At 41.5% G+C, this 15,183-nt stretch overlaps 1 protein-coding gene across 1 annotated transcript; it reads right to left on the reverse strand.

Annotated features, from left to right (window-relative positions):
* Positions 1 to 7,790: 7,790 nt before the first annotated feature.
* On the reverse strand, positions 7,791 to 14,835 carry CUNH14orf180 (chromosome unknown C14orf180 homolog). The gene is made up of 4 exons (XM_010217711.2): positions 14,749 to 14,835; positions 12,463 to 12,589; positions 10,654 to 10,680; positions 7,791 to 8,016 (listed from the first exon to the last, which is right to left on the reverse strand). Exons 1-4 carry the CDS (start codon positions 14,800 to 14,802, stop codon positions 7,814 to 7,816), a joined length of 411 nt encoding a protein of 136 aa, XP_010216013.2. The 5' UTR covers positions 14,803 to 14,835; the 3' UTR covers positions 7,791 to 7,813.
* Positions 14,836 to 15,183: the final 348 nt, after the last annotated feature.

Here is a 15,183-nt window from a genome sequence, read left to right on the forward strand (position 1 = left end):
TAATCTGCAACACAGTACAAGAACAAACATGCAAACCTTGTGTTTGAGTGAATGTGACTTTTCTTATCCCTCTCTTCTAAAGCTCATATCCCTTACATAATGTATCTAAAATCGCCTTTGCATTTTTTTTTTTGAAAAAAATACATCCAGACAGTAATGTCTACAGTTTATAATCTGATTTGGATTCTGGTAAAACTTTTCTGTCTGCTCTTAAATCTGCTTGGGTGTGAACATCCTTGAACTAATGGAAATCCAGCCTGTATCCAGATCCTAAATTTGCATCTCAGGTCATTTCCTCTGCTGATGGAAATAGGCCATTTTTATCTCATTGGAATTTTTGCTTTCAGGGGAAGACCCTGGAGACTATAAGTATTCTCTCCTGATGCTTAGCCAGTTTAGGAAGAGAGTCAATTTTTTTTATGCCTAGTTTCCACACCTGCTCATACAGCTCCAGGAGTGGCAACACTGTTTTAGAGATAAGGTCTTCACCTTATTCCCTAAAGCATATGTTTCTCTTCTTGTCCTCCATTAAGAAAATGTAAAACTGTCTTGAACTGTATTTTAGTATTCACAGAAACACCCTCGTGTGTTGTTCTACTTTTTTTTTTTTTAAGCAGCAAGTTCTGCTCAATAATTTTTGTACAGAAGACAACACTTTGAAATACTCCTGGCATAGGCGTGAGAAACCACAACTGCACTCTCTCAAAACACTTCACAGTTGTTTCTGATAGGTTAGACTGCAATTTGCTTAATATATAGCAGGTACTGTTTATTTAAATGCAGGCATGTAATTCATTGTATCTTTCCACTCTGTTGTTGGGAAGAATATTCATATAGCAATGCTTTCTATTGAAATTTATTTCCTTTTGTCCAGGCCAAAGACTGTAATTGAACTGATATTACAAACACAGATTAATGTGAATGTAATCACCTGAGTGCTTAAAATTTTCTACCTCTCATAGCTGCTATAATTGTTTTAACTGTTGTTGCATACACTAGTCAAAAGCACTGGATCTATATATGAGTATAAATCCTATTTTCATAGATGATTTAAGGATTTAGGAAATAACTCGTACTAATTTACTGTGAGATCATGTTCCCTAAGAAATAGGCACAGACCCCAAAGAAGGGCTATGGTGGTTTGGGAACCAAATTAAAAATGGCGAGAAAGAACCCTCTGATTGGACAAATAAGGACTCTTAGTTTTTTCTCACCAAAAATAAAAGCCAGCAACTGCAATTTATTAGACATAATAATATTATGAAATATTATACCTGAAAGGAACCTGAAATATTACATTTACCCAAACATGAGCGATGCTGGTTTAACCCCCTACACTGAATAGATATGAACCCCACCTACTCGGCAAATGCTCCCACCACAATATTTTTCTCAATTTTCCTTCAGGTGGAGCCTTTTTTTTTTTTTTCACTTGGCTTAAATTACAGAAAAAATGACTTTTAATCTTGTGGCTGTGATATTTATCAAGGAGATAAAGCAGTTAGCAACAAGAAATGCTCATTGAAATAGCCTGAATTATTTGTATATTGTGGAAACTCAGTTTGAGAAGCTTTTTCCCCTGTCTTGCTCTGGGATCATGTTGTAAAGTGAGGGTTGAGATAAACTATAAGGAGGTGGGAAGGAAGTTACATTTTACTACTGACCTCCTGGATGATTTCTCGCATAAGTGAGTAACTATTCTCATAGGGTTTTATCTCCTCCCCCGTTTTCCCCAAATTAGGGCAGATTTGACCTGTAAACAGATCCTGTAAAAAAGATCCTGTAAAAAAGACCTGTAAAAAGATCCTGTAAACAGGATCTGAACAGGGTTTATGATGGTGGATGAAATTGCAGTTCTATGGTAGATTTTATTTTCTGAAAATGAAAAAAGGAAAGAAAGAAAAGTTTCCCACATTTTCTGTTTTATCACTTCGGCTTTTTACAGTCTGACGCCAAATCCTTCCTTTTACATAAGCCAGTCCTGATCCTGGTGACACATTGCTTTAACAGATTCACATGTCTGGTGCCAGCATTCCCTCAAGGAACTCAGTGGCTTTAGACTAGTGAAATATTAGACCATAGATCAGGAAAGTAAAGCAGTATAGTGTTTGAAAATCACCTGTCATAGTATTCCACATGACACAGCCCAGAGCTTTTTGCCCACTCATTCCTACAAGAGAGGGAATTATTTTTCCCTATAAACATAGAGGTGTTGGATAATTTGTGTCGAAAAATCAGTACATCTTTCTACAACACGTTGGATATTGATTTAACAGATTAATCACTTCCACTTTCAATGCTGCTGCTGTGATTTTAACCCTCGTTTTTACAATAGTGCTCAATATCTGACATCAGAAGGTACTTATTAAGCCCCAGTCCTTAAAAGTTGAAAAAAGTCTCTTTTGCCAAATAATCGCAAGGACACCCTTGCTGTAGCAGCGTCCTTCAGGCATGGGGAGGAGAACGACTATGCTGGGGCCTACCACCAGTGCACACCAGAGTGGTATTGTTCCAATCCCGCTGAATTAAGCAAATGCTATTTCTCAGATCAAGTTGCACAATCAAGAAATCAATGTATTGTGATATAAAGTACACTGCTAAGAAGTTTTTTCAGGTTTATATTAAAAAAGGGGGGGAGAAAAAAAGAAGTTCCGCTGACATCTTCTTCCCCTGAGTCGCTGCTTCTCTAAACACATTCCTGCAAACTTTCAAGAGGGCTTCATTGACATCAAGCTGATCAAACCTTATTTCTCACATCTTTTCCTGTCAGAGGAAGAGAAGCATTGCTGAGGGGAACAGGAGAGTGCCATAAATCAGAATAAAAATGGTGAGGAAAACTAATAGTTTGCCATGAGGGATTTCAGTGCATAGCCACTGAGGCAAGGGACCCAGCATGGCAGATCTTGACACTGATTTTGGGCTTAGCTCATCTCTGTTGCTTGCAGGCAACTCATGCAACTACATAAAATGCAGAATATGGGTGGTATTGGGGCAAATTGCTACAGAAAACCCCTGCTTTCATCACCAGTGGCTCTCCAAACCCCACGGCTGGCCTATTTTCATGCTCAGCTCGTGAATTGTGTGGTGACCAAAGGACTGTTCCCAAATCACTGTAAACTTGCTGTTAGTAAAAGGAGCACATTAACACTCTGGCTATAGTTTTAAAAGGTTTGTCTGTCGTGTGGTACCACATGAAAAGGTTTGAAATGAATCTTTATTGCTTACATCCAGTGCAGAGCCTGAAAGCATTTCAGCTTCACTGAAAATATATGTCCTGTAGCTTAAATATTTGTGAACTGTTGTCTCTTAGAGCCACTTGAGAAAGCTTTATAAAAGTCTAAACGCCATGTTATGCTGCTAAAGAGGTCCCTGTGTAATGGATATTTTGGAGCACAAATAGAACAGTTTTTCATGTTTTGTTTAAGCATTGAAAGCAGGAGAGGGACAGATCCTCAGCTGGTGTATATAGTTTCTCATTGTGGGCCATACTGGAGCCTTGCTAGGCTGCACAAGCCAAGAATAGCACTTGGTGTATTTTTGAATATTATCTTTCATGCTTTGTATGGTCCTTTGCAGTGTAATGACTGCCGATTTGGAGCATTAATTGCATGATTTTCACAGAAACAGAGTTGGAGTTATGTTTGTTATTGTTTTGATACAGTATCAAAAGGGAAGTCTTTTATTAGCATTTTTAATACAGTCATTTGTAAACATCCAGCAGATAAAAATTGCCAGTCCAATCCTACTAATGAAGCCGTTGGAAAAGTTTCCTTTGACTTTAACAGGAGCTGGAATTAGTTCAATATAGGCGATATTCTCTAGTGTAATTGGTCATGAATTACTGTGTTTTATATATTGAAAGCTTTTTGCTGGACAGTGCATTGGCTTTTTATGATTTGGTGACATACAAATAAATGATTTGAAAAGTCAACATTGGTACCTTGGTTTATTGTGCTTGGTTTATTGTGCTCATTTCCTCATTCCATTCCTCATTTGGTCCTGCTACTGTCTACTTCTCGTCATGTTCAGGAACACGACTTGTTTCTCTTTAGGGGTGGGCTTGACTATTCTGAAGCAAGAAACTAATAAGAAATAAGTCCACTTGTCCATTTTTTTAGGGGTTTCTGAGCTGGCAATATCCTTTTTTGTAGTCATACACTTCAGCTCCTGTCCTTGCTTCCAAATGGCAAAAGGCAGAAGTGATGACTAAACCTGCTGCTCTGGGCTGCTCCGGGCTAGCAGGGTTGGAGAGGTGGAACAGAGAAGTAGAACCAGAAGCAGAAGCCTTTGGCATTGCCTGTTACTAGTGCTCATGCTAGGTGCATTAAAAGGTTAATACAGAAAAATCTAGTGTTGTTTCACTGTGTTCTTTCTTATCTTCTCCTGTTGCGGGTGTACGGATAGGTCTGCTCGTGTAATCAGGTGCTGCTGATGTGCTGAGCCTCCCTGGGCAGGGTGCTGGCAGTGCCCTCCGTTCCCGCTGCAGGGATGTGCTGCATGCTGCCGGGCAGCAAGCGTCCCATGCTCCTGTGGTCTGCTGATTTCTGTTATGCCTGAATTTAATATCCACTGCATAGGGCATACTAAGCATCACCTCTACCCTTGCACTCTTAGGCCCTCTCGCTAGCCCCTTTCCATGCACAGAGCTCTTTCTGCTGTCCTCTGACCCTCTGACTCTTGCCGTTTCAGATGCTACTCCTGGGAAGGCCACCTATCCTTTGCGTGCTTCAAAAATTGCATCAGGAGTCCTCTACAACTCTTTCTGTCCTTTGAAACATAATCCTCAAAATTTCCAGTCCATCTTAAATAACTGCTCAGTCCTGGTTGTTTTCAGGTCTCCTGGTTTCTAAAGGGATATACCTACTCTGGCACCAGATTAAATTAATGTGAACATCCTGACTGTTTGCAATAAATTATTCACTCCCTCTCCTTTGCTTCCCTTTATGGGCAATTCTCTGGAGCTGTATTGAAGGGAAATATTAGCCAGCATGGTCAATAAAGGAAATGTTACCCAACATGGCCAATTTCACGTAATTTTAGAGCTATTCTTAGGTCTTCCACATGAAGCATTGAAGAAGAGGAGTCCAGCTCACAGCCATAAAAAAGGATCTGGTGATGGATAAAGAATAGGAAGAAGGGGCAAAGGGATAAAAATTCTGAGATGGTTGCATGCATAAGAGGGGAAAGGACGGATGTGTCATGAGTTCTAGTGTAAGCAGAAGATAAAGTTTGCAATTAGATGATTAGGCATGCTCCAGCAATTAAATGCAGATCAGGAATCAAGTTTTTTTGGTCCTATTCTCAGCCTTGTTCTTGTCTTGCTTCATTCACCAATATCCATAGATTTTCTCAGCTTCATTTTCTTCATCTGCAAAATATTACCTCAGGGATAGGGTTAACCTGTTATATATTTCAAACATTCTGGTCATGCTTTGAATTGGTTTCGACTTTCTGCAATCTTCCGCGTATCTGGCTGACTGCAGCAAACAGTCTGACCCAGGAGACCTTGCAAGGCCATGGCCTGAATTCAGCAGACAGCTCAAGTGCTGCTGTTGCCGATGTCCCAAACTGTCCCAATCAGAGCCTCAGCAGAAGCCAAGAATAGCTGTTGCTCTGTTTAATTTCCCTGACAGCCCTGATGCAAGAGGCTTTCTCATGGTATGCCTCGCTCACACTGATAAAATTTGCACCCCAGCAAGGTCCGTGGGCTCTTTTTTTTCATTTAAACCAGGTCTGGGAAGGGTGGTCCCAGGGTCCACCTCTTGGCAAGCAGTGCAGGAAGGTAAGCCTTCATATGCGTTTTGAGCTCTGTCCTCATGATCAGAGCTCTAAGAGGAGATCTCATTTCCTTGTGAGCTCAGTCCTTTGCTTCCTTGTTATGAAATGCAGTGAATTTCAGGGGTTGCACTGCTCCTGCAAAGGAAGCCTCCTGTTTTGAAGGTGCTAGCTACAGACATGTCAGTCCAGCCGAAAAAGGAAGCCCACTGACTTGCCAGAAGGTTAAAAGCATGCACATTAAAAAGACCATAAACATTAAAAAATTAGAACAAAGGTTTTGATGACCCGCTTGCCCTATGAATACAGCATTCCCAATTTTTCTATCAGGAAGCGACCAGCACAAGTTTAAAATCTTTCTTCTTTATTATCTAAAAAGAAAAGCTGTGATGGGGTGAGAGGGAAGGGAAACAATGGTGGAACTTACCCTGGATTCTCGGGATACATGATGGGCTTGTGCAAAGAGCCATTGAGCTAAATGCCTCCTGCAGCAATCTGGTTCCCAAACTGACAGCTTGGCATGTACAACTGCTGTGGGCCTTGGACATCTCAGGATGAGCATGAGAATGGCCTTGAAGTGACCTCTTTTTATCTCTGATCCTGCAACTTTTTGGATCAATTTTCAATCAGATTGTTGTGCACTTTCCTCTTGGGTGCAGCTGCATATTATGTTCCTGTTTTGTCCTTTGCCTAGTTTAAGTCTGTGGGCAGCTTGGGAGAGGATTTTAGTGGCAGAGAAATATTGCCCTCTCTTTTTTATAAAGTCAGTAAAAAATAAAGCACCAGATTTCCTTCTGTTTGGTTGGTTGCAATGGCAGGGGTGTTCGGGACATTGTATTGCAAATGTCACTTCCATCTTCTCTGCTGTGTGTTCTGTCTTCCTTTTTTCATCTTTTGCAGTTTCCGATGTCATCCTTATCATAAAGAATAAAACCAAGCATGCATCATATTCTTTATTGTCACTTGAATTTTAAAAGGTGCTGATGATATTTTTGTTAAGGAAAAAACAAAGCAGAGAAAACTGCTGTTCATAAGCTTGCATGTGCTTGCTCTCCTCTCAGATGATCAGGGCAAGGTTCCACATTTATTCCATGGGCTCCATTAAAATGATTTCCTTCAGAGAGGTGCACGGAATGTTCTGGTAATGGAGGGATAGTAGGGCTATATCCCCCACATCTGCATAAACAGTCTGTGCTACCATTATATAAGGCCTTGAACACAATCTGTCTAAATGCAAGCGCTGTCATAAACCTTGTAAGCTCCGTTTGTGGGGTTTATGGACTGAATCAAACACAGAGGATTAAACTACTGATTTGATAATTAACCTGGGATGCAAGGCTGTTGTGCATGATATTAGGCAAATACACGATTTATCATTTAAATTAGTTTTCATGCACTTTTTCACACTTGGGAGTCAAGTGAAACACTAAGAAACAGTTTTTGCCCGTTGAGGCAAAAATGCATGAAGGAAAAAGAAAGACATTTGCCAGGATTTTACTAACAGTCCTTTCACAGGTGTAGAAATATAACAAATTTGCCAAGCCTTTGGCCACAGTAGGAGCATTTGTGCACTAGTTCAGCTTTATTTAAACTTTGCAGAATTACTTTTAGGAGTCTTGAGGAGAAAGACGGTTTGGTAGTTAATGCCTTGACCTGAGACTCCAGAGACATATCTCAAGAGCTTGCTGCTGCCTGCATGTATGAATTCAGTGAATTTCTCTATCTGCTCCTGCTCCTCAGACATACGATTTGTAACCTCTTTGGGGGACAAAGTCAAGATGCTTGTTCACTGTCTTGGATGAGGAAGCTCAAGTTTGGCGAGACCTCTAGTTACTACCGTGATGACACAGTGACGACAAAAGAGAAAGGAGACCAAGTGACTGAGGGAAGAGCATTTAACGGGGTTGTTTTATCCTCAAGGTGGATGCTCATGCCTTCCCTGACATATGGCTGGAGCAGACTGGGTATTTTTTGTGGCTGGTGCTGGTGAGCAGTGCTCAGAGATGTTTGTCAAGCCTGCTGTAGCTGGAGAAGATTATTACTGCCTCGTAAACCAAGTCCAGCATTTCTGAGCAACGTGTCTTATCTGAACAAAGAAGATAACAAGTTGGGATTGAAATTCTTCCAGGACTTTGAAATCTTTCTTCATGCTGGTGTAGTAGAGACTCACAGCCAGGATCAGCACGGCACAAAATGAGAGCCACATGAACACAGGCAATCCAGATGATGACCTGTCATGTACTGAAAAGGGGTGGGGAGGAGAAAGAAAGCAGCATTATTTTAGTGTCATCTGAAACACTTCCCAATTTTGACCCCCTGCTGATGTCTTTGTCCCGCTTTTCTGGGAACAGCGGGATACACAGGGCTCTGGTTGTGAAAACTTCAGAAGGCATCAGTTAAGTGATAGTGAGTCACACCTCCTGATGGAGGGTAGTGAATATAAAAGATCTCATCTAATGGAGCATTACAAGAGTTTAATTATATACAATAAGAATGGGATTACCATAGATAATGCATAATCTCAAGTTTCCTTCCAGCAATTATTTTTTATACATTTAAGCTAAACAATGGGTTAAATACTAGAAGTATATTAAGCAACCACATCTAATTATTTGATGCTCACAAATGTTCCGTACAGAGACATGTAGATTTCTGTCCTTTTCCCTGATAACTCAGCTTGTTTTGGGCCCCTGCTAATTACAGCAAGAACCAAGGTGAGAATCTATTAACCGAGAGGCGCATTTAGAAAGCCCTGGCAGGTTTAACCTCTCTCTCTAAGAGCTCGGTGTGCTAATTACACTGGAACGTCCTCTGCACTTGCTCTTAAGCAAGACAGCATTGTACACATTTTATTCTAGCCTATTAAAATATAATTCAAGGATGTTTAAAGTGCCCTAGGTCAGGCACAGTACAAGTGTGGAAATCAGTGGGCTGTGTTTAGCTCTCTGGCTTCCATGCAGCCCTAAGGAGTGATTCTGATGGAGATTTGGCCCCCCTTTGTCCCCATCCCCTCCCCTCTCAGCTAACCTAGGCAATTTGAGAATAACTGTGGACTGCTTCCATGATGGGAAAACACTGATTACTTCTAGCTCTTGGTCCCCTAGCCAGGGACTTCCCACTCTACATTGCTCTGCATTGCTCATGCTCTTGGAAGCCGCTCCAGAGAGCGAAACGGCTGCTCTGCTTGGCTGCATGGTCGTTGCATGATCAGTATTATTTTATAACACACTTTATGTGTTAAATATGCAGCATAAAACCAAATTCATGCCCGAATAAAAACCCATATCATGCAGCATTCCTGCCATATGCATATAATCAATAAAAGGATAAAAATGTGGTGGGTATTTTCATGGGTAAAGGGTCAACAGTAGCTGTAACATATTTAAATTAGCTGCTATTTACCAGCCCTGCAATACACAGCAGTCAATTAAACTGTCATACAGATGTACAGAGAAGAAGGTAGAAGTCATAAAACCGAGCAAGAAACACATAATAATGTATCAAAAATGTATGGGGAAAAGGTAGAATGTTAATAGGCATTCATTTTAGAGCTAAACAGGAACCAAATCAATGTCCCATAATAGAGTCGAGTGAATTATATGCAGCAAATAATTTATTCATTTGAATTTAAGCCCTTCTCTCTGTTTGCAAGTTAGCCATGAGCAGACTTCAAATTTTATAAATTTGTTTATTTAAAATTATTCTCTGAATGGCTTATACAAAGGCATTTAGCCAGGAATCACTTACTTACACTTTTTGCTTTTGCTGAGATCTGGAATTTGGAGATAGGTATTTCCCCTTTGCGGTCTCTCAGACCCCATGACATGGCTGGTGGTTCTCAGCTGGGTGCCTAGCTGCCTTTCAAAAGGCAGGACCTGATAAGCATAGCTCATAACAGGGCAGGTTATCTGCAAATGCTGAGCAGTTTTCAGCATCAGCCCTTTCCTGTGAAATGCTTATAACCTTTTTCCGTCTCATGGATGTTACTTTCCATGTAAAATTTCTGTGATCTCAATTGCAATCATCATCTTTTCTAAATTGCCAATGCAAAATCAAGAATTAAATTCACCATTTTTTTTTTTACTGTTAGAACAGGACACAGCTCTAGCCCAGTGCCTGGGCTAAAAAGAGGACAACTCATTTGTGGGAAAGGCACTGGAATGGGATAATGACGATTTTTGTTTAGTTGCATGGCTAAACAAAACATTGGCTATGCGTTTTTGCTGCTACCTGAGGCAAGTCGTTAGCGGTAAAGCTAACTATGGCTCTGTGTGTGTATACACATATATATGTATCCCCTATCCTCTTATAGCACCACATATCATAGGGCCTGGAGGTTGGCTGGGGCCTCTGGAAACGATCATCATAGTAATAACATCCATATACACACATTTCCTTGAGGGTCTGTGAGGCTGGCTGGCCTCAAATATTCTTTCAAATAGAAATAAGAAACATATTATTGTTATTATTTCTACCCTGCTGCCAGCATACAAATGAATTGTCTATTCCCAACACATGAAAGTCAGCAGGGAGCACTTCTGTTTTGCTTGGGGTGCTTTCCCTGAATATCTTAGTGAAAAACCTGCACCTATTTTATTGCCATAAAAATATTAATTGTCTTTAAATTAAAAATAGCTTCAGGGATTTAATTTTTGTTTTCCCTATTTGTCTTACTAAATGTTGTGCTTAATATACCCTACCAGACCTCATCAACTGCTTGTGCTTCATGTGCCAAAATAGAAAAAGCAACCCCCGGTGCCAGCATGAAGTGCTTTATATTTCAGGGGTGTATTTGCATAGCGCATCCCTGCAGCCACGAAGCAGCCTCAGGTTAGCACTGAGGATGGCTCACAGTCATCAAGCAAAACTGCAACTTACCCACTACGTAGTCACAGCAGGAAATGGCTAGAAAAGAGAATGAAAAGGTTATTACAAGCCTGGAAAAAGCCCCCATGCGGCAGGTGAATAGGAAAGCTAGCAGACTTGGTGGCTGAGTGGCATCTCTGAAATTGCCTGTTGCCTTACGGGCACCAGGCCACTTCACACACTTCTTTTGGCTGCAGAGGTTTGTGCCAGAGGCTGGATTGAAGATTTAGCCATGCAGATGCATGTCAGGAAAGTGAAGAGCTTCTGTATGAGGGATTTCAGAGAGAAAGACTGCTTCTGTTTTAGGGAGATCAGGAAACGTCTAACTCTCACCTAAAACTCAAACAAAACAAAACAAAAACACAAGAAATTTTCTTATTCTGAATCATTTCTAGAAGGGAAATGAGACAGACCAGGTGGCTGAGGCAAGAATTATGTTTAGAAAACAAACCCCACTGTAAGACACAAGCTTTATCCAACAATGTCCTGAAACTGCCTCTGCTTGGCAGCTGGGGCCCAGATACAATCCAAGATAAAAAGTCCAGGGAGTGGAAAAATTTCAGTGGTGCCAGCAACCTTCCCCTTACCAGGCTCTATATTAATACCGCTGTATGGACAAACAGCAAGTCATCTAAAGTACAGGCTGTTTGTAATAAAAATATTAATTATAGTTTGGGACATTTTTCAAGTCTTAATGGAACAAATAGTGTCTGAGTCTACTCCCTCCTCATAGTTCAGTTTATAACACAGATTATAACTGTGTTAAAGTCAGTGTTGGTGGAGAAGAAGCAGCTCCCCTCCGGGTTGTACTGACTGCAGAGCTACCAGCGCCTACAGACTCCAGCAAGGAGCCGAGGGCAGTGCAGCAGCTTGTTGAAATGCAGCTCTTGAGCAGTCATACCAGCTTGCAAGAGTTATTGCAAAAGCAATGCATGATATACAGCTGTACTGGTGGGTGCCAAGCTGAACTGGAAGTCTGAACATGTGGCTGACATAGAAATTTTACCATCCTGTCACATGTTTTCTTTTTACTGACTGGCATATCAAAAACACATGATGTTAGTTCCCTAACAAAGTGTACATTTTTTTTTTCTAATTTGAATCAGTTTGTGAAAGTCAGAATACCCTGAGAGTCCTTATGAGGTTATGAATTGAATATAGACATAAACAGAGGTGCAAATTAGATCCTTTGTGCCAGACTTCTGCTTAGGGTCACTTCCAGCTGACCTACCTGCAACTGCTTATCGTGGCTTATGCACTAGAGACCAGAGGTTATGATAGCTATTTTATTCCTTGTGTGCTCTCATTGACAGCAATAGTTATAATTTGGATTCTTTTAACCCCAGTGGGCCCGCAAGGCTCAGGCATCCCCTTAGTGCTTTATTAATTGGCATGCTGTTCAGAAAAGTGAAATAAGGAAAGGGCAGCCCCCTCCACTAGTATCGTAACCCAGTTACCCAGAATGGCATAAACACTTTTAAATATGATCTGAATGAAAGCAGTGTAGATCTGGGGTAGATTTGGGTTGGAGAAGGATGCAATAAGAGAGCCCATACAATCCCATGGTGCTGGAATACTCCCTGTAATAGCTGATCCAGGAGGCCACAGTTAGATCAGCACTGGGGCTGCCCTAACTTGGTCGAGGACACTCTGTCTTCCCAGCATTTCTGCAAAGCACAGCACAAAAAGTGTCTGGCCCTGTAGTAGTTCTGGTTTGTGCTGAGCACAGAGCAACAAATAAGGATAGTAGATGGGAAGGCTAATGAGGACAGACAGAGTGAATGTTAGGAACTAGACAGGTCACGCCTAGCTTGAACCTACCATGTTCAATGACTTCTTCTGGTTCACGAAATCGAACTCTTCTCTCTGCTTTACGCTTTTCCCCGGCTGCGTGGTCCACAGGTGGCCTTTTCCTTAGTATTGAAGGAGGACAGCTACTATTATCTGTCTATGGAGTTGATCAAAACACAAAATGTTGTCATTCAAACTGGAGTAATAGACCTAGGTAAAGTTTTGAACTTTTGTGATTTTATTTTTACCATGACTCTGGAAAGACATTATATGAAATATACCTGTCGTGATGTCTACAGTCAAATCACTGAAATATTTACAGCAAGGCAATATTGTCATAGTTCTTTAGTACTCTAAAGCTGCTTTCTTAGGAAAACTCTTTGTTAAAGTAAGGGCAAAAATGTGTCCAGAAAGGTTTTCTCTGCATTGGAGTGGACAGATACTGAAGATGGTTGCTTGGCAGATTGGGCTAGAAAAACGTAAATGTGATATGAAACATGATTTATACTACTGAGTGCACTTTCCAAGCGTTCTCCTGAGCTGAGCAGCCGCATCCTGACTTATGATGTTATCATTTCAGCAGCTGACACTACACAGCAGTCTTGTGTTTGGACACTATTGTGATTCATGAGAGAAGGTGATTCATTTGTACTTTGATATCCTAATTTTGTTGCTGTTTTGATTTTTGCTTGGAAGCAACACTCAGTCTTTGATTATGGAATCGCATTGCTGTGGATTCTGCCAAATGTCAAAAAGCAGAGCTGCAATTACAGTAACAAATCCCTCTTTCATGTAGGAATGCTCCCAGAGTTAAACCCTCAAAGTGAATTCAAAGCATCTCAGTTCAGAGACACCCACTGTCCTCAGAGAGTGAAGCAGCAGATGACAAGGTCTGTACTTTTCAAAGTCCTAAGTGGGAGGCAGAGATTCTCCACACTTTATTTTTACTTTAGAATCAAAATCATCTTCTCCAGTACTTCTTCCCCTCTTCTCTCCCTTCTGTTAAGTAAAAGGTGTTATTTCTTAGGCGATTTGCTCGTTCCTGTCACTTACTACCTCTGTTCATCAGTTTCTTCTTAGGTACCTCTTCCTCAGTCTTCCCTTGCCCTACACCTCTTCTTTCAGAGGACTCCCTACATTCAGCCATTCCCACCAGCACTCCCTGGTCTGCAGAAAGGGGATTAAGATGCCTACAGTGTGGGGATGGCAGACCCCAGAGTGTGGAGAATGAGCAGGTTTCCCCAAGCAAACATCGCCTTCTGTCCTCCCTGATTAGCCCCTTGGCTGAACCCAAGCTCATCACACATCATCTGTGGAAGAGATATCACTGCTGGCTGGATCCAGAAGGGGATTTAGTGGGGACATTGCTGGGCAGATACAGCCTGCCAGGGCAATTTTAAGTTGGATGCCTGGGCTTCTTACGTGATTCATGAGAGAATTACATGCTTAAAAATGACATCCCCAGCTGCTGGCCTGTGAGCAGGAAGCCGTATAACATAGCCAGTAACACCTGCCACGGAGTGAGGAGTGTCTTCAGACCTGATACCTTCTTCTGAGAGATTTAGAAGTCAAATTTTGGCCTAACTTAGCACTTAGGAGACATTTAAATACTCATTGGTCAAAGAATGAAAGACTTTACAACCTGGTGTTTCAGTGTTCACTGGTGATGGAAGAGGTCTCCTCCTGTCCTTGCTTCCATGAATACTTAATATGCAATTAATTATTTATTGGAGCAGGCACTGGGAACAGGGTCTCTCATCTACCAGGTGAGTGCCCTGAGCACTCTCCTATAGCCACGCACATGCACACATTTTCTGGCCCGATGAATATTTAATTCTGTGTAAAGTGAAACAGTTTCAGGGAGACAGAGTGGAAGATGCCTAGCTCAGGCTAGCAATGGTTAGAGATTTTGCTGGCAGGGGTGGCACAGAGAAGGAAATTGGACCTTATGTCTGAAGAGATTTGTAACTTCACAAGCTTTATCAAACATCAAACAGCACCACATCAGAAGGAAAAAAATGTCAGAATTGAGCTGATTGGGCAGCACATAACCAGGGTATACCTTAAGAATGAAGAAGTATTTGCAATATTTACCAGGCTTAACAACATGAAAATCAAAGCTACACTGTGTCAAAACAAAATGATGCATTTTCCCCTCAGACAGAAGCCCCGTGTTAACATAGCTGGAGCTCTGGCAAGAACTGGAATTCTACCAAAGTATTAGTAAGGAAATTATATACCCTTAAAATAATGCAGCTGTGAAATGCTCTGGGCACTGGACAGGACTACTCTATCACCCATTAAGAAATTACTTACCAGGAACTCCTCTGTGCTAGAGCTGGAAGATGGGGCTGGACATGACTGGGACATGCACTCTGGATGCCAACATCAAGCCTCCCACATGAAGCTTCGATCGGAAAGCGACTTGCTAGAGTAAATGGGAATGCCCAGGGAAGAGTGCCTGGAGACCCCTCTGGAGACCCCTGGAGAGAGCAGGCAGTGCCACAAAGCCGGTGGAAGCAGCAGCAAATGGCAGAGAGGAGTGGAGAGACGAGATTCCACCCCTCATAGCAGTGTTGGCTTGGGAAGGATGACGTTACTCGAAATGTACTCGGTAGTCAAAAATAGCATGTAGTGATAAAACTAGATATGCAGCAGGAAAGCAGGGCTTTCCTGGCAACTGGAAAGGGGTTGGAAAGGGCAATTCACAGATCACCACCTACAGATTTATATGCATAAATGAAAAGTCAA

This window comes from Tinamus guttatus, unplaced genomic scaffold (assembly GCF_059628265.1).
Source record: "Tinamus guttatus ecotype Peru unplaced genomic scaffold, ASM5962826v1 Tinamus_guttatus_pri_ptg000048l, whole genome shotgun sequence".
Taxonomy (NCBI): Eukaryota; Metazoa; Chordata; class Aves; order Tinamiformes; family Tinamidae; genus Tinamus; species Tinamus guttatus.

Bases quoted from the DNA above. Each gene is read 5' to 3' on its own strand.
- CUNH14orf180 (XM_010217711.2), bottom strand. From the start codon at position 14,802: ATGTCCCAGTCATGTCCAGCCCCATCTTCCAGCTCTAGCACAGAGGAG. The intron at 10,681-12,462 runs GTAGGTTCAAGC...TCTCTTTTCTAG, and splicing joins AGAAGAAGTCATTGAACATG to CCATTTCCTGCTGTGACTAC. The intron at 8,017-10,653 runs GTAAGTTGCAGT...ACCCCTTTTCAG, and splicing joins CTGCTGTGACTACGTAGTGG to TACATGACAGGTCATCATCT.